The following is a 21306-nucleotide window of genomic DNA, read 5'->3' on the forward strand; positions in this document are numbered from 1 at the left end:
TGTTCTGCATTGCTCTCTGGAATGCATCTTAATTTTGTCTGAAGTTGAACCTTTTTCAGGTTTATTCCAGTATTATTCCAGAATATTCCAGTTTAATTGCAATATATTGCAGATTCGAAAAAAATCTACTTAACGGCAAAATGCAGCCGTAAATTTTTGTACGGGTTGGCGTCAGGGTCGGCGGCGTGCGGCATCTTGGTCCGAAACGAATGGACGAGCGGAACGTGGTGAACGTGGCGGCGGTAACGCGTATTGTTTATCGCGTTTAGTAATAAACGATTCGCGGCGAGCCGAATTGTCTTTTACGAAAGTGGCCCTCGGCCATTAATTCGCGGCGTCTTTGCGCGTAAGTTGTCCTTTTTGGCGGGCGATATAGTCCAGCGTCCAGTATTTAAAACGGTAGAGTCCGGCGAAACGTATTAAAGATCGGCGGCATAGCGTGGCGCGGTTCACGTCTTGAGGCCTCGTGGCTTGGTCAGGAACGATGGTCGGGCATAGCCTCCGGAGAGGGTCGGACAATTCTTAATGAGGAATGATCTCTTCTATTGATGGACCCGAGTTTTTTTATGGAAGTTCTCGTGAATGACCTCTCTAACGGGTCAGCCAATCATGGTGACGCTTTCTGTGGTATTCGGGACCCACGTCAGATTGACGTCACTGCCTTGGTGCCCACGTTCCCTTGGTGACCCACACCTTTGGTAATTTTCGGTCTTCGACCTCTTTTTGAATCTCGCGAACACTTCGCGCTTGTTATAAGCTTATTTACATGATATACAATTATACTACAAAAGCTATTGGCAACTCTCAACGATGTAAATAAAAATAGTTTGGGCTTATAAGGAACGCTGAAAGGACCAGTAGATAAAAACGGGAGGGCGTAACTGAGGCTTTAGAATTTGAGTAGCGTCACGAATCTCTTGGCCTAAAGAATACGCTAGCTAAAGGGTTAAAGACTCTTTCCAATGCAAACAACGACCAGCATTAAGATTGTATTGGAAAGGTCATAGGGAAATTTTTTATTGCTTTAAAGGATATTCCTATAATTAAAGGGATCTTATTGATTTCGGGAAATTAAATTTATATTGTTGTTACTGAATGTTACGTTTCCTCGAGAAAAATAGACTAATTGTAGACAACAACGCCTGGTGGGGTGCTCCAATAAAAGTGTAGCTGTAACTATAGAAACATCAGTACAAGGGGCTCTCTGGAAGTTTTTACACTACCTAAAACCCCTGTGTTGAAGTAATAGGTTCATTTTTATTATGTACAGTGGTTACCAGACTCATGTTACACCTGGTAGGTCTTCATCCATTTGCAGATTTTCTAGTTCTGTCGCGTCTTGGCAAATAACTCGCGCACCAGATTGGGGCCACGAACTTTTTGTTCGTGTCATGACCACATCCCGCACATCGTCTTCTGTAAGTTACGGAAAATCGTCGAGCTGCATATCGTTCAGTTTCTTCCTTTTGGTAGGTTTTCTCGAAAGTCCGTCTCGTTCCACTCTCTCCTTTAGTTCATTTATTTGTCCTTTTTACGCTTTCATTCTTTGGACGGTGGTTTCCCAATTTCCTTTGTGTAGCAAATCATAATGGAAGGCGTTTAGTAGTGCCGCCGCTATTCTAAGAAAACCCTTGAGGCACAACAACAGACCTGATGGTGTGCGGTGTTGCAATAGAGCAAAGACAGTTTGAAAGTGACTATTGCGCACCTCATCCGACCATCGTAGGTACGTTACCATTCTGGAACGGTTAACCTCAGAGGGTTCGACTTGTTTGCTTCCTTTGGTAGGAACGACGGCATTTGGATTTCCAAAGCTAAGTCTTCAAGTACACCATAAGAATCCCGAAATCCGCGTTCATCCAGCAAAACATCGTTTATTTTCAACAATTTCTTCAGGTCCTGTTTCGTTTTTATGGCATGGTTTATTACTCTGCGACACCTTGTTGTATCTAGCCTTCCACCCGGGTGGGGGACTACCGGGTGGTGACCGTTTACTTGCTCCCTTACTCGTGGGATTCTTATGGATAACACATCAAAAAACAACTCTAAAACTACAACACCTACGGTGCAGGGGTCTGCTCAGGGCAGAACCCACACTAATACCACTACGCTAGGACCTGTATCCAGCGATACTCGTGCCGATTTATCGGTGCGTGTGACTGGTAAGGCTTCGAAACGTTTTTATGGCATGGTTTATTACTCTGCGACACCCCGTTGTATCAAGTCTTCCACCCGGGTGGGGGACTACCGGGTGGTGACCGTTTACTTGCCCCCTTACTCGTGGGATTCTTATGGATAACACATCAAAAAACAACTCTAAAACTACAACACCTACGGTGCAGGGGTCTGCTCAGGGCAGAACCCACACTAATACCACTACGCTAGGGCCTGTATCCAGCGATACTCGTGCCGATTTATCGGTGCGTGCGACTGGTAAGGCTTCGAAACGTACCGTGCGACGTCGCCGTAAACGACAGATTGCTCGGGAAAAGGCCAAATCAGGGTCTGAAACGGTCTCCACCCCCGCTGGGGGTGCGGTGGCACGTGGCACCCAATTGAAGAGGCCTAGAAAGGAGGACTCGACTCCCTCTCCCAGCACCTTTCAGGCGGCGGCAAAAAAGGCTAAGTCCTATAGTGACGCCGCCAGCGCAGAAAAGATGGCCATTGTTAAAAAAGGCTATCCGAAGGCGGTCAAAACGGAGGAAGACGCTGGCCCAATCCAGAAGGCGATTCTAGGGGCGCTGGATGGGATACCTTCGGGGAGCCGTCTACCGCGCCTTGCGAATTTTAGCCTGACGGCCGGGGCCCTGGTTTACTCCTGTGAGGATACGTTCACTGGTCAATGGCTGAAGGGGAACTTAGCCTACTCGGTGGTGGGGTATGCGGCGCTCTCAGTAATGAGAGCTAGTGAACTCCCCAAGCCGTTTAAGGTAATGTTTTGCACTAAGGTACAGATCACCAAAGAGCCGGTGATGCTGTTCCGGCGCGTTAAAGGCCCTTAACGATGGCTTTGCCACTGAACGTTGGAAATGTATCCGGACGTACGTGGACAGGGACGTACGGTACTGGGTACTGTCCATTGATGGTTCCTCATTGGACGCTATTAAGAATGTTGGCTTCGTGGGCTTCACTGGAGTGGACAAGGGTTCCTTCAAACTCCTTCAGCACCCGGAAACCACTAAAACCACTGCAGCCGAGTCTGCGGCAGGCGGTGGGACTAGCGAGATGGGGGATCTCGCTGTGGAGCTCGCTGGTATCGGTCTATTCACAGAGGGAGAGGGGGGCTCATTCGGAAGTCTGTTCTTCCATGGATGAGTCCACCCTACTGGAAGAATCGGATGGGACCCTTCGGGGTCCAGCCGATGATTGTTCTAGTGGTCTTGAAGAAAGGGAGGATCTTGGGACTGGGAGCTTGCCTGTCGGATGGGGGGAGGTGCCACTAGCCCTCTCGGGGGACCATGGGGACGCTACGTGCGATTCAAATTAATCTGCACCATAGTAAGGCGGCCTCTGCGGTACTCTGCAGGAGGTTTGCTATAGAGGGTCTTGATTTGGCCCTCATACAAGAACCGTGGATTTGCCATGGCAAAATCCTCGGTCTTGATGCGGCGGGATCACTCATTTATGACCATACTGCTGCTAGACCTAGGGCGTGTATTCTGGTTCGGAGGGATCTTTGCTGTATCTCTCTACCGCTGTACACGCCCAAGGACACGGCGGCGTGAAGCTAATCCTGACAACGGGGCAGGTCAAGTTGACTCTCACGGCTGCCTCTGCATACTTTTCCCACGAAGCGAACTCTCTCCCGACAATTGAGGTGATCAATTTGGTCAATCAGTGTGAGAAGGGAGGGGACAAACTAATCATTGGCTGCAACGCCAATGCTCATCACATCACGTGGGACAGTTCTGACTGCAACAGGAGAGGTGATGATTTACTAGAATATTTTGTGGGTTGTAAACTCTATATTGTTAATCAAAACAAAGAACCTACTTTTGTTACTTCTAATAGAAGGGAGGTCATTGACCTCACGCTAGCCACGGAAAACCTCGTGTCTTCCGTGTCTAACTGGCATGTGTCTAATGAGCCGTCTCTGTCGGATCATAGGCACATCTGCTTTACTGTCGCGACTACCTCTGTCCCGGCGGGGACGGAGATACGCAATCCAAAACGGACCAATAGGGCCGGCTATAGGGAAGACCTAATCCTACGCTACGGAGGGGGTCACACTCCTAAACTTACTTCACCTAAGGATCTTGATAGGGCTGCTGGTGATTTGCAGTGCTCCATCATGGAGTCTTTCCACCGAAACTGTCCACTTAAGACCGTAAACCGCTCGAGGCTTGTCCCTTGGTGGAACGCGGATCTCAGCCGGCTTCGGAAATACACGCGCAGGCTCTTTAACAAAGCCAAGTGCACGGGTGACTGGACTGGATACAGGCAGTCCCTTAACACCTACAACAGGGTCATTAGAGTTGCTAAGAAGGACTCCTGGCGGAACTTCTGTGAGCAAGTCTCCAATGTCCCTGCTACGGCTAGGGTCATGAAGATTCTAGCGCACAACAGCACACATCGACTTAATACTATTAAGCTGCAGGAGGGTGTGTACACTAAGTCTGGGGCTGAGACTCTCAAGCACATGCTGGAGGTCCATTTTCCTGACTCTATTTTAATCAATCCTACAACCCTGACTCTCTCTACCCTGTCCTGCACAGGGCTAAGAGGAAAGACTGGCTTGTAGCCAGACAGGTTGTCACGATTCCCAAGCTTCGGTGGGCTGTCAACTGTTTTGAGCCCTACAAGTCTTTGTGACCCGATGGGGTCTTCCCTCTGCTTTTGCAGGAGGGCTTAGACCACATCGCCTCTCCGCTATGCAAGATCTATAGACTTTGCATTGTTCTCGGTCACATACCTCGTGACTGGAAACGCTCTAGGGTCATCTTTATTCCCAAGCCCGGGAAGGCTTCCTATCTCGAGGCGAAAGCATTTAGACCCATATGCCTGACCTCCTTCTTCCTCAAAATTCTCTAGAAGTTGGTGGACAGGTACATCAGAGACGAGGTACTTTCGGTAACTCCTCTCTCTTCTTCACAATTTGCCTACCAAAAAGGCAAATCCACTGAGACGGCCCTTCACGGCCTTACGAATTGCCTGGATAGGGCATTCGATTTTCAGGAAATTTCACTGGCTGTCTTCCTCGATATCGAGGGGGCCTTTGACAAGGTCTCTAGCTCGGTTATTACTGAAGCTGTTGAGAGATTTGGCATCAGCGCCACTCTTGGCCGCTGGATCAAGTCCATGCTTACCGACCGCGAGGTGTCGGCGTCCCTCCTTGGGGACTCTCTAGGGGTGACAACCAGCAGGGGCTGCCCTCAGGGTGGAGTGCTCTCCCCCCTGTTGTGGTGCCTGGTGGTGGACGAACTCCTGGGGAGGCTCGGGGGTGCTGGGGGCTGTTGCTGCTTCGGGTATGCGGACGATGTAGCGATAGTCTTTACCGGGAAGTTCCCGGATACTGTCACCGCGCTTATGAGATCTGCTCTCTTGTGATGTTATGTTTATCTATTAAAAAAACATTAATGTAGACCAAAGTAGACTACTGATAAGATAAGCAACATGTATATAAACTGTAACTGATAATGTTTGCCAGGCACTACTGGACTGACGATTGTATAACGCGGGTCTCTAAACTTAGACCTTTTAACCATGTAAATAATAAACTTCAGTTTTATACACCGACCTAGTCGTAATCATTGTAGTGTAGTACACAACAAATTGGCGACGGAGGCGAGATCCCATCGATAGTTCTACGTCATCAATTCATAAGAAGATATCTTGCTGTCACGAAGACTGCCCGTAGCATCATGTCATTTGCCGCACAATTCAGTCCCTTCGACGAGCAAACGGATTCGTGGACACTGTATTCGGAGAGGCTAGAGCAGTACTTCATCGCAAACGATATCAATGATGAGGCAAAGAAGAGAGCGACCTTGCTGACAGTCATTGGCTCAGCTACGTACGCAACACTCAGGAACATCGTGGGACCAGCTAAACCCACCGACAAAGATTACGGTGAATTGGTTAAAGCATTGATGGACTACTTCAACCCGGTTCCATCAGAGATAGTCGAACGGTTTAAATTCAATTCACGGGATCGTAGGCCAGGAGAGACAATAGCGAAGTACGTTTCCGAACTTCGTCGCATGAGCGAATTTTGTAATTACGGGACCACTCTGGACAACATGCTAAGAGATAGGCTCGTATGCGGGTGCAAGGGAGACTCGCTACAGAAAAGGCTATTGTCAGAAGAAAAATTAACTCTCGTCAAGGCCATGTCAATTGCCCAAGCCATGGAACAAGCAGTCCAGAACGTCAGTACAATGAGGAATCAACAAAACGGAGACTCCATAGAGATAGTGCATGCCATATCCGTACTGTCAAAGAAGAGACGTCCAACCAGAAAAGGGAAACAAGTCTCAGCCTCTAAGCAAGCCACTGAAGAAGCTCGAAATAAATGCTACCGATGTGGAGCACAAGAACATTTAGCAGCCAAATGTCCTTACGTAAACTCGACCTGTCACGCATGCGGAAAGAAAGGTCACATTTCCAGAGCCTGTTACAAGAAACAGCAAAAAGGGAACGATGCGATGAAGTACATAGAAGCTGAGGAAACGAAATCTCAAGAATCTAAAGAGTACGAAGTGTTCTTTATTCCAAACACTACAACGCAACTGGCGAGGCAAACCGAGGACGTGTTCTACATTCCCGCTCAGCGAAAGAACGAAAGATCGTCGGATCCATACAGAGTTGACTGCGCAATCAACGGAAAGCAGGTCACAATGGAGGTCGACACGGGCTCCGCGTTCTCGCTGATTTCAAGCCATGCAGCCGAAGGGGTAATTGAAACGAAACACATAACCGCCTCGGACGTTCGACTGACATCATTCTCGGGCCATAACATAGAGGTCGTTGGCGCCAGCGAAGTCAAGGTCACATATCGCTCGCACGAGGACGTACTCCCGATAGTAATATACAAGGGAAGTGGACCAACATTATGCGGAAGGTCGTGGATGTCATCTTCTCTCCCGATTATCCAAAAAGGAGTATTACCTCAGGCGAATGCAGTTCTACGAATCTCGGATCCGGTGAAGACCCTACAAGTGATCCTAGATGAACACGAAGAAGTTTTCAACATGAAGAAAAATGGATGTTTGAGAGGCGTCAAAGTTCTACTACATAGAAAGTCTACTGTGGAGCCGAAGTTCTATAAAGCGCGGTCCGTACCTTATGCCTACAAGGAAAAAGTCGACAAGGAATTGCGGCGGTTGGAAGAAACGGGAATCATATCTCCAGTACCCTTCGCCCAGTCTGCGGCACCCATAGTTCCGGTTCTGAAGCCAAACGGCAACGTTAGGATCTGTGGAGACTTCAAGGTCACGGCAAATCGGCAAATAGAAACTGAGAAATACCCTCTACCTAAAGCAGAGGACATCTTCGCCAAATTATCCGGCTGCAAAATATTTACCAGACTCGACATGAGAGACGCGTATAGTCAACTGGAACTAGAAGAATCATCCAAGGACTTGGTCGTTATCAACACGCAAAAAGGATTATTCCAATATAATTTCTTACCATATGGAATTTCATCGGCGTCTGCAATTTTCCAAAAACATATGGAAACCTTATTGCGGAATGAAGACTGCGTCACACCTTTTCAAGACGATATTCTGTTGGGAGGAATCGATGAAGCCGATCATCTGAGAAAATTAGACTCCCTACTCCGTGTCATGAAAGACGCCGGCTTGAAATTAAAGGTCCGTCCACACTACGGCTTTTTTTCGCGTCGCAAGCTACGTAACGCTCGCGCGCGCGGTACGTCGCTTCGTTTGGATCGTTTACACAACAAAAATTCGCGCCAAAGCTAAGCTCGCAAGGCCTTGCGTACCTCGCGAAAATCTTTGGCGTGTCAAAGATTTTCGCAAAGATTGCAGCCTCGCAGCCAATCAGAGGTCTCCTGGTTGGCGCAGACGCAGTGTATTCGAGATATTTTCACGAAAACAAATATTTCTCCGGTTAATAGGCCTAGTTTTTCTCGTAAATGACTGGAAATCAACAACTATTTTCGTTTTTATTTCTTTATCACCGGAAAATAAAATGCACGAGAAGAAGAGAGAAAGAGCTGGTAATTAACATCATTTAATTCCAAAACTTTAGTTATATAAAGAGCTTTATAATGATTCCCTATATGCTCAATATTGTTGACTAACCCCTTCTCAGTTTTATTATTTATTAATGTCTGAAATAAGCCCGGTTATAATATTCACCCATTGAAGCTCTCGGATATGCTGCGAAGTTTATCTAAACGAGGGCTTATTACCTTAGCGAATTTCTATAGTGTAAACGATCCGAGCGAAGCGACGTACCGCGCGCGCGAGCGTTACGTAGCTTGCGACGCGAAAAAAAGCCATAGTGTGGACTAACCTTAAGGCGTGAGAAGTGCCAGTTCGCGAAAGCCTCCATAGACTTCTTGGGACATCATTTGGACGGCCAAGGACTTCATCCATTACCGACCAAAACTGCAGCAATATCCGATGCTCCTGAACCTCAAAACGTCGAGGAACTACGCTCATTCCTGGGACTTCTAAATTATTATTCCAAATTCATACCTAATTACGCCACGAAGTTATCACCTTTATATCAACTACTTGAAAAATCTACAAAATGGAGATGGGACGATCTGGAGCGCATCACGTTCAAGAAAGCCAAGGAGTTCCTTCTTAATTCAAACTTTTTGGTACACTTTGATCCCACCAAAGAGATAAGGCTCGCGTGTGACGCGTCTCCCGTCGGCATCGGAGTTGTCCTTTCACATGTTATCGAAGGAGAAGAGCGCCCCATATCGTTTGCGTCAAGAACTATTTCAACGGCAGAGTAGAACTACTCTCAACTAGAGAAGGAAGCTTTGTCCCTAGTCTATGGCGTAACAAAATTCAGAGACTACTTGTTGGGTCGCCACTTCAAACTGATAACCGATCATCAGCCGCTGGTTAGCCTCCTGTCCGAGAGCAAGCCCATACCGCAGATGTCCGCTGCACGTATCCAAAGATGGTCATTAGTTCTATCCGCATACGACTATACGATCGAATACAAGAAAGGACAACAGCACTCAAACGCCGACGCGCTGAGTCGTTTGCCGCTTCCAGTAGATCTCGACGAAACACCCTTGCCAACTGAATACGTACTATTGATCCAGAAGTTAGATAAAAGTCCAATAACCGTCGTGGACATAAGACGCGCAACGGAGAACGACAAACCGCTTTCAAGAATTAAATCGAACGTAATCAACGGCTGGAATCAAGAAGATCGAGACTCAACCGAGGCAAAACCATATTACGCTCGTCGACAAGAATTATCAACGATGCATGATGTTCTCATGATCGGACAACGGGTCATCATTCCAAAGGAAATGAGATTGAGGATATTGGAGCTACTCCATGAAACGCATCAGGGAATCGTGCGAATGAAATCGTTGGCTCGTTCCATGTATTGGTGGCCGAAGATCGATGACGACATCACGGACTATACCAAACAGTGTGAAACCTGTCAAGCCTTAGCACCAGAACCTTCGAAAACCTTCGTACCATGGCCCAATGCTAAAACACCTTGGAGCAGGGTGCATTGCGACTTTGCCGGTCCAATAGAAAACAAGTTTCTATTAATAACCGTAGACGCATTTACAAAATGGATTGAGGTCGACGTTGTCGCCACTACATCGACTGATTGCGTAATTCGATCCCTGCGCACAAAGATGGCTCGATTTGGAATCATACGCACACTTGTCACTGATAATGCAACGTGTTTCTCAAGTCACCAATTCAAGGAGTTCACTAAAATGAATGGAATCAAACACGTCACCATAGCGCCATATCATCCACAATCTAACGGCCAAGCTGAAAGGACCGTCCGGACCGTAAAAGGCTCTCTTAAGAAACTATCAGGAGGACATGACCAAACCATCGACATTCTCAACGCTGGTTTTAAGACGTTCAACTTGGGATCGCTCGAACAGAGGATAGCTAGAATCTTGATGCGTCATAGAAGAACCCCACTAGCGTGTGGAAAATCTCCGGCGGAACTCATGTTGGGAAGAAACATAGTCACCTGCATGGACCTGAGTCATCCAAGAAATGAGCCAGACGATAATCAGAACGAAACCGATTTAAAGGCCAAGTTCCACCTTAACGAAGAAGTCTTCGTCAGAAATTATTCCAGAGGAGCTAGATGGATTCATGGTCGCATCAACAAGAAAATAGGCAATACTATGTACGAGGTTATCAGCGACGACAAAGTGATGAGAAGACATCAGAACCAAATAAGGAAAAGACAAGCCCCATCCGAAGACACGTACCGCGGAAATGAATCCGGAGATCAATCAAAGTCCTGGTACCCATCACTTCCTCCGAACATATCCGACAATGGAGATCTGTGGTTTCCAACACCCTTTCCAACGTCTACCGAAATCGCTCACGATATAGAAGCAACTGTGGAAGATGCACAAACCAACGCAACTTCCGGCCAAGCAATCATAACCAACGCAGCAGACGACACAACCTGCCAAGTCCGTCCTCGCCGTTCGCAAAGACCCCGCAAACCAGTAAATCGGCTCGGATTGTAAAAAAAAAAAAAAAAAAAAAAAAAAAAAAAGGAAGAATGTGATGTTATGTTTATCTATTAAAAAAACATTAATGTAGACCAAAGTAGACTACTGATAAGATAAGCAACATGTATATAAACTGTAACTGATAATGTTTGCCAGGCACTACTGGACTGACGATTGTATAACGCGGGTCTCTAAACTTAAACCTAAAATAATAAACTTCAGTTTTATACACCGACCTAGTCGTAATCATTGTAGTGTAGTACACAACATCTCTCTAGCGTGGAGCAATGGTGTCAGGCGGTTAACCTCACCGTTAATCCTGATAAAACTGTCCTTGTTCCTTTTACGAGGAAGAATACTAAGGATCTGTTCAATGATATCTCTTTCTTTGGCCGGGTCCTGACAAAGTCCTCCGAGGTGAAATACCTGGGGGTGACTTTTGATTGTAGACTCACATGGAAGCCGCATCTTGATCGGTGTATTAAGAAGGCCAAGATGCTCTTCTGGAGGACCAGGAGCTCTGTCGGCCAGACTTGGGGCCTCAACCCCAAGGCTGTACACTGGCTCTATACTGGGATCATCAGACCCATACTATCTTACGGGGCACTTGTCTGGTAAACAAGGGTCCGGCTTAAGACGGTGCAGGCTGCCCTGCGCAAGCTTCAAAGGCTTGCCTGCATTGGTGTTACGGGGGCCATGAGATTGACCCCAACTGCTTCCCTGGAGGTGCTCCTTGACATGCTTCCTCTTCATCTCTTCATTGAGGAGGAGGCTGTCATAGGAGCCTACAGGCTCAACATTAGTGGCTGCTGGGTTCCAAGACTTTGGGATTACAGCCATACGAAGCTCTTTCGGGAGTACGCCGCACTTGAGCCGTCGCTTACGATGTGCTCTGACAAAACCGTTACCAGTTTTGATTTCACTAAGCCATTCAGCATCCACTTCCCCAGTCGGGCAGAGTGGACTAACCTGCTGCCTCTTGGCACTGGGGGTGAAACCATTTGGTTCACCGATGGCTCCAAGACTGATTCCGGCGCTGGCGCCGGCTATTACTGTCAAACCACAAGGGTCGGCTTTTCTGCTTGCCTGGGCACCTTCGCTAGTGTGTTCCAGGCTGAAATTGCCGCGATCTGTTATTGCGCAGATTACTGTATTAACAAAGGGTATACCGGACGGACTGTGAGAATTTATTCTGACAGTCAGGCTGCCCTGAACGCTCTGAACCAGTGTCAGATTACTTCTCAACTGGTGCGTAGCTGCCTCGACCTGCTAGCGCGACTGGCATCCTGCAACAGGGTTCTGCTGTACTGGGTGCCAGGGCATAGCGGATATTATGGCAATGAGCAAGCCGATAGATTTGCGAAAAGGGGTGCGGAGGCCAAGCTCTTGGGGCCGGAGCCGGCCGTCCCCATCCCCTACAGGCACGTCAAACGGTGTCTGCATGACAGGTTGACTGTCATACAAAACCAGCTCTGGCACAGCATGGAGGGCCAGAGACAGACAAAGCTGTTTGTCGATGGTCCCTGCAGGTCTCGTGCTAGGGACCTAATTTCGCTTGGCAGATGGGATATTAGGCTGGCCACCGGTCTTTTGACCGGGCATTTTCGGCTTAATAGGCACCTCCATCTGATGGGTTTCGCCGACGACCCTCTCTGTAGGTCGTGTCAGGAGAAGGAAGAAACATCCGCTCACGTACTTTGCGAGTGCGACTACTTCGCCTGGCTTAGATTAGAATATTTTGATTCACACACCCTGGAACCCTCGAGGGTCTCCTCTCTCACGGTGGAGCGAATTCTTCGCTACGCTGCAGCTACAGGCCTATTCAAGGCCTGATTACGGGGATGCACAATATGCCTTTGGCATCGGTGCTAGGGCGCGTACCCTCCTCAACAACAATAATAATACATACATGGCCCGATGGTCTAGGGGTATGATACTCGCTTTAAGTGCGAGTGGTCCCGGGTTCAAATCTCGGACGGACCCGATTTTTGCAGAAGGAATTTAGTGACTATTTAATTGCAACTATTGACAGGGTAGTCCTATGAGTTGAGCATGATTCAGTTAAATACATGGTCCGTTGGTCTAGGGGTATGATACTCGCTTCGGGTGTGAGTGGTCACGGGTTCAATTCCCGGACGGACCCGAGTTTTTGCAGAAGTAATAAACTATTTAAACACAAATAGTTAAATTGTACCCTACGAGTTGATCATGTTATGGTTTCATACTTGGTCCGTTGGTCTAGGGGTATGATACTCGCTTCGGGTGCGAGTGGTCCCGGGTTCAAATCCCGGACTAAGCCGAGTTTTGCAGAAGTAATTTAGCGACTATTTAAATACAACTAGTTAAATTTATAGGCCTAAGAGTTAAGCATGTTTCAGTGTCATACATACCCGTTGGTCTAGGGGTATGATAGTCGCTTTGGGTACGAGTGGTCCCGGGTTCAAATCCCGGACGGACCCGAGTTTTGCAGAAGTAATTTAGTGACTATTTAAATGCAACTAGTTAAATTGTACCCTACGAGTTGAGCATGTTTCAGTTACATACATGGCCCGATGGTCTAGGGGTATGATACTCGCTTTGGGTGCGAGTGGTCCCGGGTTCAAATCCCGGACGGACCCGAGTTTTGCAGAAGTAATTTAGTGACTATTTAAATGCAACTAGTTAAATTGTACCCTACGAGTTGAGCATGTTTCAGTTACATACATGGCCCGATGGTCTAGGGGTATGATACTCGCTTTGGGTGCGAGTGGTCCCGGGTTCAAATCCTGGACGGACCCGAGTTTTGCAGAAGTAATTTAGCGACTATTTAAATACAACTAGTTAAATTACTGGCCTATGAGTTAAGGATGTTTCAGTGTCATACAGTCCCGTTGGTCTAGGGGTATGATACTCGCTTTGGGTGCGAGTAGTCCTGGGTTCATATCCCGGACGGACCCGGGTTTTGCAGAAGTAATTTAGTGACTATTTAATCGCAACTATTGACAGGGTAGTCCTATGAGTTAAGCATGTTTCAGTTACATACATGGTCCGTAGGTCTAGGGGTATGATACTCGCTTCGGGTGTGAGTGGTCCCGGGTTCAAATCACGGACAGCCCCGAGTTTTTGCAGAAGTAATTTAGAGACTATTTAAATGCAACTATTGACAGGGTAGTCCTATGAGTCGAGCATGTTTCAGCTACATACATGATCCGTTGGTCGAGGGGTATGATACTCGCTTTAAGTGAGAGTGGTCCCGGGTTCAAATCCCGGACGGACCCGATTTTTGCAGAAGGAATTCAGTGACTATTTAATCGCAACTATTAACAGGGTAGTCCTATGAGTTGAGCATGATTCCGTTACATACATGGTCCGTTGGTCTAGGGGTATGATACTCGCTTCGGGTTTGAGTGGTCCCGGGTTCAAATCCCGGACGGACCCGAGTTTTTGCAGAAGTAATTGACTATTTAAACACAAATAGTTAAATTGTACCCTACGAGTTGAGCACGTTATGGTTTCATACTTGGTCCGTGGTCTAGGGGTATGATACTCCCTTCGGGTGTGAGTGGTCCCGGGTTCAAATCCCGGACGGACCCTAGTCTTTGTAGAAGGAATTTAGTGACTATTTAATCGTAACTATTGACAGGGTAGTCCTACGAGTTGAGCATGTTTCAGTTTCATACATGGTCCGTTGGTCCAGGGGTATGATACTCGCTTTGGGTGCGAGTGGTCCCGGGTTCAAATCCCGGACGGACCCGAGTTTTTGCAGAAGTAATTGACTATTTAAACACAAATAGTTAAATTGTACCCTACGAGTTGAGCACGTTATGGTTTCATACTTAGTCCGTGGTCTAGGGGTATGATACTCCCTTCGGGTGTGAGTGGTCCCGGGTTCAAATCCCGGACGGACCCTAGTCTTTGTAGAAGGAATTTAGTGACTATTTAATCGCAACTATTGACAGGGTAGTCCTACGAGTTGAGCATGTTTCAGTTTCATACATGGTCCGTTGGTCCAGGGGTATGATACTCGCTTTGGGTGCGAGTGGTCCCGGGTTCAAATCCCGGACGGACCCGAGTTTTGCAGAAGTAATTTAGCGACTATTTAAATACAACTAGTTAAATTATAGGCCTATGAGTTAAGCATGTTTCAGTGTCATACAGTCCAGTTGGTCTAGGGGTATGATAGTCGCTTTGGGTGCGAGTGGTCCCGGGTTCAAATCCCGGACGGACCCGAGATTTGCAGAAGTAATTTAGCGACTATTTAAAAACAACTAGTTAAATTATAGGCCTATGAGTTAAGCATGTTTCAGTGTCATACAGTCCCGTTGGTCTAGGGGTATGATACTCGCTTTGGGTGCGAGTAGTCCTGGGTTCATATCCCGGACGGACCCGAGTTTTGCAGAAGTAATTTAGTGACTATTTAATCGCAACTATTGACAGGGTAGTCCTATGAGTTAAGCATGTTTCAGTTACATACATGGTCCGTTGGTCTAGGGGTATGATACTCGCTTCGGGTGTGAGCGGTCCCGGGTTCAAATCCCGGACAGCCCCGAGTTTTTGCAGAAGTAATTTAGAGACTATTTAAATGCAACTATTGACAGGGTAGTCCTATGAGTCGAGCATGTTTCAGCTACATTCATGATCCGTTGGTCGAGGGGTATGATACTCGCTTTAAGTGAGAGTGGTCCCGGGTTCAAATCCCGGACGGACCCGATTTTTGCAGAAGGAATTCAGTGACTATTTAATCGCAACTATTAACAGGGTAGTCCTACGAGTTGAGCATGATTCCGTTACATACATGGCCCGATAGTCTAGGGGTATGATACTCGCTTTAAGTGCGAGTGGTCCCGGGTTCAAATCCCGGACGGACCCGATTTTTGCAGAAGGAATTTAGTGACTATTTAATTGTAACTATTGACAGGGTAGTCCTATGAGTTGAGCATGATTCAGTTACATACATGGTCCGTTGGTCTAGGGGTAAGATACTCGCTTTGGGTGCGAGTGGTCCCGGGTTCAAATCCCGGACGGACCCTAGTCTTTGTAGAAGGAATTTAGTGACTATTTAATCGCAACTATTGACAGGGTAGTCCTACGAGTTGAGCATGTTTCAGTTACATACATGGCCCGATAGTCTAGGGGTATGATACTCGCTTTAAGTGCGAGTGGTCCCGGGTTCAAATCCCGGACGGGCCCTATTTTTGCAGAAGGAATTTAGTGACTATTTAATTGTAACTATTGACAGGGTAGTCCTATGAGTTGAGCATGATTCAGTTACATACATGGTCCGTTGGTCTAGGGGTATGATACTCGCTTTGGGTGCGAGTGGTCCCGGGTTCAAATCCCGGACGGACCCGATTTTTGCAGAAGGAATTTAGTGACTATTTAATTGCAACTATTGACAGGGTAGTCCTAAGAGTTGAGCATGATTCATTTACATACATGGTCCGTTGGTCTAGGGGTATGATACTCGCTTCGGGTGTGAGTGGTCACGGGTTCAATTCCCGGACGGACCCGAGTTTTTGCAGAAGGAATTCAGTGACTATTTAATCGCAACTATTGACAGGGTAGTCCTACGAGTTGAGCATATGTCAGTTTCATACATGGTCCGTTGGTCTAGGGGTATGATACTCGCTTTGGGTGCGAGTGGTCCCGGGTTCAAATCCCGGACGGACCCGAGTTTTTGCAGTAGTAATTGACCATTTAAACAGAAATAGTAAAATTGTAGGCCTATGAGTTTAGCATGTTTCAGTGTCATACAGTCCCGTTGGTCTAGGGGTATGATACTCGCTTTGGGTGCGAGTGGTCCTGGGTTCATTTCCCGGACGGACCCGAGTTTTTCAGAAGTAATTTAGTTACTATTTAAATGCAACTAGTTAAATTGTACCCTACGAGTTGAGCATGTTATAGTTTCATACTTGGTCCGTTGGTCTAGGGGTATGATACTCGCTTCGGGTGTGAGTGGTCCCCGGTTCAAATCCCGGACGGACCCTAGTCTTTGTAGAAGGAATTTAGTGACTATTTAATCGCAACTATTGACAGGGTAGTCCTACGAGTTGAGCATATGTCAGTTTCATACATGGTCCGTTGGTCTAGGGGTATGATACTCGCTTTGGGTGCGAGTAGTCCTGGGTTCATATCCCGGACGGACCCGAGTTTTTGCAGAAGTAATTTAGTGACTATTTAATCGCAACTATTGACAGGGTAGTCCTATGAGTTGAGCATGTTTCAGTTACATACATGATCCGTTGGTCTAGGGGTATGATACTCGCTTCGGGTGTGAGTGGTCAACGGGTTCAAATCCCGGACGGACCCGAGTTTTTGCAGAAGTAATTTAGAGACTATTTAAATGCACCTATTGACAGGGTAGTCCTATGAGTCGAGCATGTTTCAGCTACATGCATGATCCGTTGGTCGAGGGGTATGATACTCGCTTTGGGTGCGAGTGGTCCCGGTTTCAAATCCCGAACGGACCCGATTTTTGCAGAAGGAATTTAGTGACTATTTAATTGCAACTATTGACAGGGTAGTCCTATGAGTTGAGCATGATTCAGTTACATACATGGTCCGTTGGTCTAGGGGTATGATACTCGCTTTGGGTGCGAGTGGTCCCGGGTTCAAATCCCGGACGGACCCGAGTTTTACAGAAGTAATTTAGTGACTATTTAAATGCAACTAGTTAAATTGTACCCTACGAGTTGAGCATGTTTCAGTTACATACATGGCCCGATGGTCAAGGGGTATGATACTCGCTTTGGGTGGGAGTGGTCCCGGGTTCAAATCCCGGACGGACCCGAGTTTTGCAGAAGTAATTTAGCGACTATTTAAATACAACTTGTTAAATTATAGGCCTATGAGTTAAGCATGTTTCAGTGTCATACAGTCCCGTTGGTCTAGGGGTATGATACTCGCTTTGGGTGCGAGTGGTCCTGGGTTCATATCCCGGACGGACCCGAGTTTTGCAGAAGTAATTTAGTGACTATTTAAATGCAACTAGTTAAATTGTACCCTACGAGTTGAGCATGTTATAGTTTAATACTTGGTCCGTTGGTCTAGGGGTATGATACTCACTTCGGGTGTGAGTGGTCCCGGGTTCAAATCCCGGACAGCCCCGAGTTTTTGCAGAAGTAATTTAGAGACTATTTAATTGCAACTATTGACAAGGTAGTCCTATGAGTTGAGCATGATTCAGTTACATACATGGTTCGTTGGTCTAGGGGTATGATACTCGCTTCGGGTGTGAGTGGTGCCGGGTTCAAATCCCGGACGGACCCTAGTCTTTGTAGAAGGAATTTAGTGACTATTTAATCGCAACTATTGACAGGGTAGTCCTACGAGTTGAGCATGTTTCAGTTACATACATGGTCCGTTGGTCTAGGGGTATGATACTCGCTTTGGGTGCGAGTGGTCCCGGGTTCAAATCCCGGACGGACCCGATTTTTGCAGAAGGAATTTAGTGGCTATTAAATCGCAACTATTGACAGGGTAGTCCTATGATTAAAGCATGTTTCAGTTACATACATGGTCCGTTGGTCTAGGGGTATGATACTCGCTTCGGGTGTGAGTGGTCACGGGTTAAAATCCCGGACGGACCCGAGTTTTTGCAGTAGTAATTGACCATTTAAACAGAAATAGTAAAATTGTAGGCCTATGAGTTTAGCATGTTTCAGTGTGATACAGTCCCGTTGGTCTAGGGGTATGATAGTCGCTTTGGGTGCGAGTGGTCCCTGGTTCAAATCCCGGACGGACCCGAGTTTTTCAGAAGTAATTTAGTTACTATTTAAATGCATCTAGTTAAATTGTACCCTACGAGTTGAGCATGTTATAGTTTCATACTTGGTCCGTTGGTCTAGGGGTATGATACTCGCTTCGGGTGTGAGTGGTCCCGGGTTCAAATCCCAAACGGACCCTAGTCTTTGTAGAAGGAATTTAGTGACTATTTAATCGCAACTATTGACAGGGTAGTCCTACGAGTTGAGCATATGTCAGTTTCATACATGGTCCGTTGGTCTAGGGGTATGATACTCGCTTTGGGTGCGAGTAGTCCTGGGTTCATATCCCGGACGGACCCGAGTTTTTGCAGAAGTAATTTAGTGACTATTTAATCGCAACTATTGACAGGGTAGTCCTATGAGTTGAGCATGTTTCAGTTACATACATGGTCCGTTGGTCTAGGGGTATGATACTCGCTTCGGGTGTGAGTGGTCCCGGGTTCAAATCCCGAACGGACCCGAGTTTTTGCAGAAGTAATTTAGAGACTATTTAAATGCACCTATTGACAGGGTAGTCCTATGAGTCGAGCATGTTTCAGCTACATACATGATCCGTTGGTCGAGGGGTATGATACTCGCTTTGGGTGCGAGTGGTCCTGGTTTCAAATCCCGGACGGACCCGATTTTTGCAGAAGGAATTTAGTGACTATTTAATTGCAACTATTGACAGGGTAGTCCTATGAGTTGAGCATGATTCAGTTACATACATGGTCCGTTGGTCTAGGGGTATGATACTCGCTTTGGGTGCGAGTGGTCCCGGGTTCAAATCCCGGACGGACCCGAGTTTTGCAGAAGTAATTTAGCGACTATTTAAATACAACTAGTTAAATTATAGGCCTATGAGTTAAGCATGTTTCAGTGTCATACAGTCCCGTTGGTCTAGGGGTATGATACTCGCTTTGGGTGCGAGTGGTCCTGGGTTCATATCCCGGACGGACCCGAGTTTTGCAGAAGTAATTTAGTGACTATTTAAATGCAACTAGTTAAATTGTACCCTACGAGTTGAGCATGTTATAGTTTAATACTTGGTCCGTTGGTCTAGGGGTATGATACTCACTTCGGGTGTGAGTGGTCCCGGGTTCAAATCCCGGACAGCCCCGAGTTTTTGCAGAAGTAATTTAGAGACTATTTAATTGCAACTATTGACAAGGTAGTCCTATGAGTTGAGCATGATTCAGTTACATACATGGTCCGTTGGTCTAGGGGTATGATACTCGCTTCGGGTGTGAGTGGTGCCGGGTTCAAATCCCGGACGGACCCTAGTCTTTGTAGAAGGAATTTAGTGACTATTTAATCGCAACTATTGACAGGGTAGTCCTACGAGTTGAGCATGTTTCAGTTACATACATGGTCCGTTGGTCTAGGGGTATGATACTCGCTTTGGGTGCCAGTGGTCCCGGGTTCAAATCCCGGACGGACCCGATTTTGGCAGAAGGAATTTAGTGACTACTTAAACACAAATAGTTAAATTGTACCCTACGAGTTGAGCACGTTATGGTTTCATACTTGGTCCGTTGGTCTAGGGGTATGACCCTCGCTTCGGGTGTGAGTGGTCCCGGGTTCAAATCCCGGACGGACCCTGGTCTTTGTAGAAGGAATTTAGTGACTATTTAATCGCAACTATTGACAGGGTAGTCCTATGAGTCGAGCATGTTTCAGCTACATACATGATCCGTTGGTCGAGGGGTATGATACTCGCTTTGGGTGCGAGTGGTCCCGGTTTCAAATCCCGGACGGACCCGATTTTTGCAGAAGGAATTTAGTGACTATTTAATTGCAACTATTGACAGGGTAGTCCTATGAGTTGAGCATGATTCAGTTACATACATGGTCCGGTGGTCTAGGGGTATGATACTCGCTTTGGGTGCGAGTGGTCCCGGGTTCAAATCCCGGACGGACCCGAGTTTTGCAGAAGTAATTTAGAGACTATTTAAATGCACCTATTGACAGGGTAGTCCTATGAGTCGAGCATGTTTCAGCTACATACATGATCCGTTGGTCGAGGGGTATGATACTCGCTTTGGGTGCGAGTGGTCCTGGTTTCAAATCCCGGACGGACCCGATTTTTGCAGAAGGAATTTAGTGACTATTTAATTGCAACTATTGACAGGGTAGTCCTATGAGTTGAGCATGATTCAGTTACATACATGGTCCGTTGGTCTAGAGGTATGATACTCGCTTTGGGTGCGAGTGGTCCCGGGTTCAAATCCCGGACGGACCCGAGTTTTGCAGAAGTAATTTAGCGACTATTTAAATACAACTAGTTAAATTATAGGCCTTTGAGTTAAGCATGTTTCAGTGTCATACAGTCCCGTTGGTCTAGGGGTATGATACTCGCTTTGGGTGCGAGTGGTCCTGGGTTCATATCCCGGACGGACCCGAGTTTTGCAGAAGTAATTTAGTGACTATTTAAATGCAACTAGTTAAATTGTACCCTACGAGTTGAGCATGTTATAGTTTAATACTTGGTCCGTTGGTCTAGGGGTATGATACTCACTTCGGGTGTGAGTGGTCCCGGGTTCAAATCCCGGACGGACCCTAGTCTTTGTAGAAGGAATTTAGTGACTATTTAATCGCAACTATTGACAGGGTAGTCCTACGAGTTGAGCATGTTTCAGTTACATACATGGTCCGTTGGTCTAGGGGTATGATACTCGCTTTGGGTGCGAGTGGTCCCGGGTTCAAATCCCGGACGGACCCGATTTTTGCAGAAGGAATTTAGTGACTATTAAATCGCAACTATTGACAGGGTAGTCCTATGATTAAAGCATGTTTCAGTTACATACATGGTCCGTTGGTCTAGGGGTATGATACTCGCTTCGGGTGTGAGTGGTCACGGGTTAAAATCCCGGACGGACCCGAGTTTTTGCAGTAGTAATTGACCATTTAAACAGAAATAGTAAA

The 21306-nt window shown here is 46.8% G+C and overlaps 1 protein-coding gene and 19 non-coding genes across 20 annotated transcripts; all 20 read left to right on the forward strand.

The window, feature by feature from the left end:
• Positions 1–548: 548 nt before the first annotated feature.
• LOC149665695 (uncharacterized) lies at positions 549–10672 on the forward strand. Its single transcript, XM_089841472.1, has 8 exons — positions 549–682; positions 1271–1418; positions 2439–2621; positions 2853–2930; positions 5757–7811; positions 8331–8416; positions 8485–8928; positions 8992–10672. Exons 1-8 carry the CDS (start codon positions 549–551, stop codon positions 10670–10672), a joined length of 4809 nt encoding a protein of 1602 aa, XP_089697598.1.
• Positions 10673–12728: 2056 nt separating this feature from the next.
• Positions 12729–12800, forward strand: TRNAP-CGG (transfer RNA proline (anticodon CGG)). Its single transcript has one exon. It is a non-coding gene; the product is annotated as a tRNA-Pro (tRNA).
• Positions 12801–14002: 1202 nt separating this feature from the next.
• Positions 14003–14074, forward strand: TRNAP-CGG (transfer RNA proline (anticodon CGG)). Its single transcript has one exon. It is a non-coding gene; the product is annotated as a tRNA-Pro (tRNA).
• A 244-nt stretch (positions 14075–14318) lies between these two features.
• TRNAP-UGG (transfer RNA proline (anticodon UGG)) lies at positions 14319–14390 on the forward strand. Its single transcript has one exon. It is a non-coding gene; the product is annotated as a tRNA-Pro (tRNA).
• Positions 14391–14634: 244 nt separating this feature from the next.
• On the forward strand, positions 14635–14706 carry TRNAP-UGG (transfer RNA proline (anticodon UGG)). Its single transcript has one exon. It is a non-coding gene; the product is annotated as a tRNA-Pro (tRNA).
• An 887-nt stretch (positions 14707–15593) lies between these two features.
• On the forward strand, positions 15594–15665 carry TRNAP-UGG (transfer RNA proline (anticodon UGG)). The gene has a single exon. It is a non-coding gene; the product is annotated as a tRNA-Pro (tRNA).
• A 249-nt stretch (positions 15666–15914) lies between these two features.
• On the forward strand, positions 15915–15986 carry TRNAP-UGG (transfer RNA proline (anticodon UGG)). Its single transcript has one exon. It is a non-coding gene; the product is annotated as a tRNA-Pro (tRNA).
• Positions 15987–16074: 88 nt separating this feature from the next.
• TRNAP-CGG (transfer RNA proline (anticodon CGG)) lies at positions 16075–16146 on the forward strand. Its single transcript has one exon. It is a non-coding gene; the product is annotated as a tRNA-Pro (tRNA).
• Positions 16147–16235: 89 nt separating this feature from the next.
• On the forward strand, positions 16236–16307 carry TRNAP-UGG (transfer RNA proline (anticodon UGG)). The gene has a single exon. It is a non-coding gene; the product is annotated as a tRNA-Pro (tRNA).
• Positions 16308–17194: 887 nt separating this feature from the next.
• TRNAP-UGG (transfer RNA proline (anticodon UGG)) lies at positions 17195–17266 on the forward strand. The gene has a single exon. It is a non-coding gene; the product is annotated as a tRNA-Pro (tRNA).
• A 566-nt stretch (positions 17267–17832) lies between these two features.
• TRNAP-CGG (transfer RNA proline (anticodon CGG)) lies at positions 17833–17904 on the forward strand. The gene has a single exon. It is a non-coding gene; the product is annotated as a tRNA-Pro (tRNA).
• An 89-nt stretch (positions 17905–17993) lies between these two features.
• Positions 17994–18065, forward strand: TRNAP-UGG (transfer RNA proline (anticodon UGG)). The gene has a single exon. It is a non-coding gene; the product is annotated as a tRNA-Pro (tRNA).
• Positions 18066–18790: 725 nt separating this feature from the next.
• Positions 18791–18862, forward strand: TRNAP-CGG (transfer RNA proline (anticodon CGG)). Its single transcript has one exon. It is a non-coding gene; the product is annotated as a tRNA-Pro (tRNA).
• Positions 18863–19111: 249 nt separating this feature from the next.
• TRNAP-UGG (transfer RNA proline (anticodon UGG)) lies at positions 19112–19183 on the forward strand. Its single transcript has one exon. It is a non-coding gene; the product is annotated as a tRNA-Pro (tRNA).
• A 407-nt stretch (positions 19184–19590) lies between these two features.
• Positions 19591–19662, forward strand: TRNAP-CGG (transfer RNA proline (anticodon CGG)). The gene has a single exon. It is a non-coding gene; the product is annotated as a tRNA-Pro (tRNA).
• A 248-nt stretch (positions 19663–19910) lies between these two features.
• Positions 19911–19982, forward strand: TRNAP-CGG (transfer RNA proline (anticodon CGG)). Its single transcript has one exon. It is a non-coding gene; the product is annotated as a tRNA-Pro (tRNA).
• Positions 19983–20231: 249 nt separating this feature from the next.
• TRNAP-UGG (transfer RNA proline (anticodon UGG)) lies at positions 20232–20303 on the forward strand. The gene has a single exon. It is a non-coding gene; the product is annotated as a tRNA-Pro (tRNA).
• Positions 20304–20551: 248 nt separating this feature from the next.
• On the forward strand, positions 20552–20623 carry TRNAP-UGG (transfer RNA proline (anticodon UGG)). Its single transcript has one exon. It is a non-coding gene; the product is annotated as a tRNA-Pro (tRNA).
• A 246-nt stretch (positions 20624–20869) lies between these two features.
• Positions 20870–20941, forward strand: TRNAP-CGG (transfer RNA proline (anticodon CGG)). The gene has a single exon. It is a non-coding gene; the product is annotated as a tRNA-Pro (tRNA).
• Positions 20942–21030: 89 nt separating this feature from the next.
• Positions 21031–21102, forward strand: TRNAP-UGG (transfer RNA proline (anticodon UGG)). The gene has a single exon. It is a non-coding gene; the product is annotated as a tRNA-Pro (tRNA).
• Positions 21103–21306: the final 204 nt, after the last annotated feature.

The sequence above is a fragment of the Phalangium opilio genome, unplaced genomic scaffold (genome assembly GCF_054372755.1).
Source record: "Phalangium opilio isolate 3A_F unplaced genomic scaffold, DU_Popi_V2 ptg000060l_1, whole genome shotgun sequence".
Taxonomy (NCBI): domain Eukaryota; kingdom Metazoa; phylum Arthropoda; class Arachnida; order Opiliones; family Phalangiidae; genus Phalangium; species Phalangium opilio.

Bases quoted from the DNA above. Each gene is read 5' to 3' on its own strand.
- LOC149665695 (XM_089841472.1), top strand. From the start codon at position 549: ATGGACCCGAGTTTTTTTATGGAAGTTCTCGTGAATGACCTCTCTAAC. The intron at 2,622-2,852 runs GCTAAGTCCTAT...CAATGGCTGAAG, and splicing joins TTCAGGCGGCGGCAAAAAAG to GGGAACTTAGCCTACTCGGT. The intron at 2,931-5,756 runs GTAATGTTTTGC...TAATCATTGTAG, and splicing joins AACTCCCCAAGCCGTTTAAG to TGTAGTACACAACAAATTGG.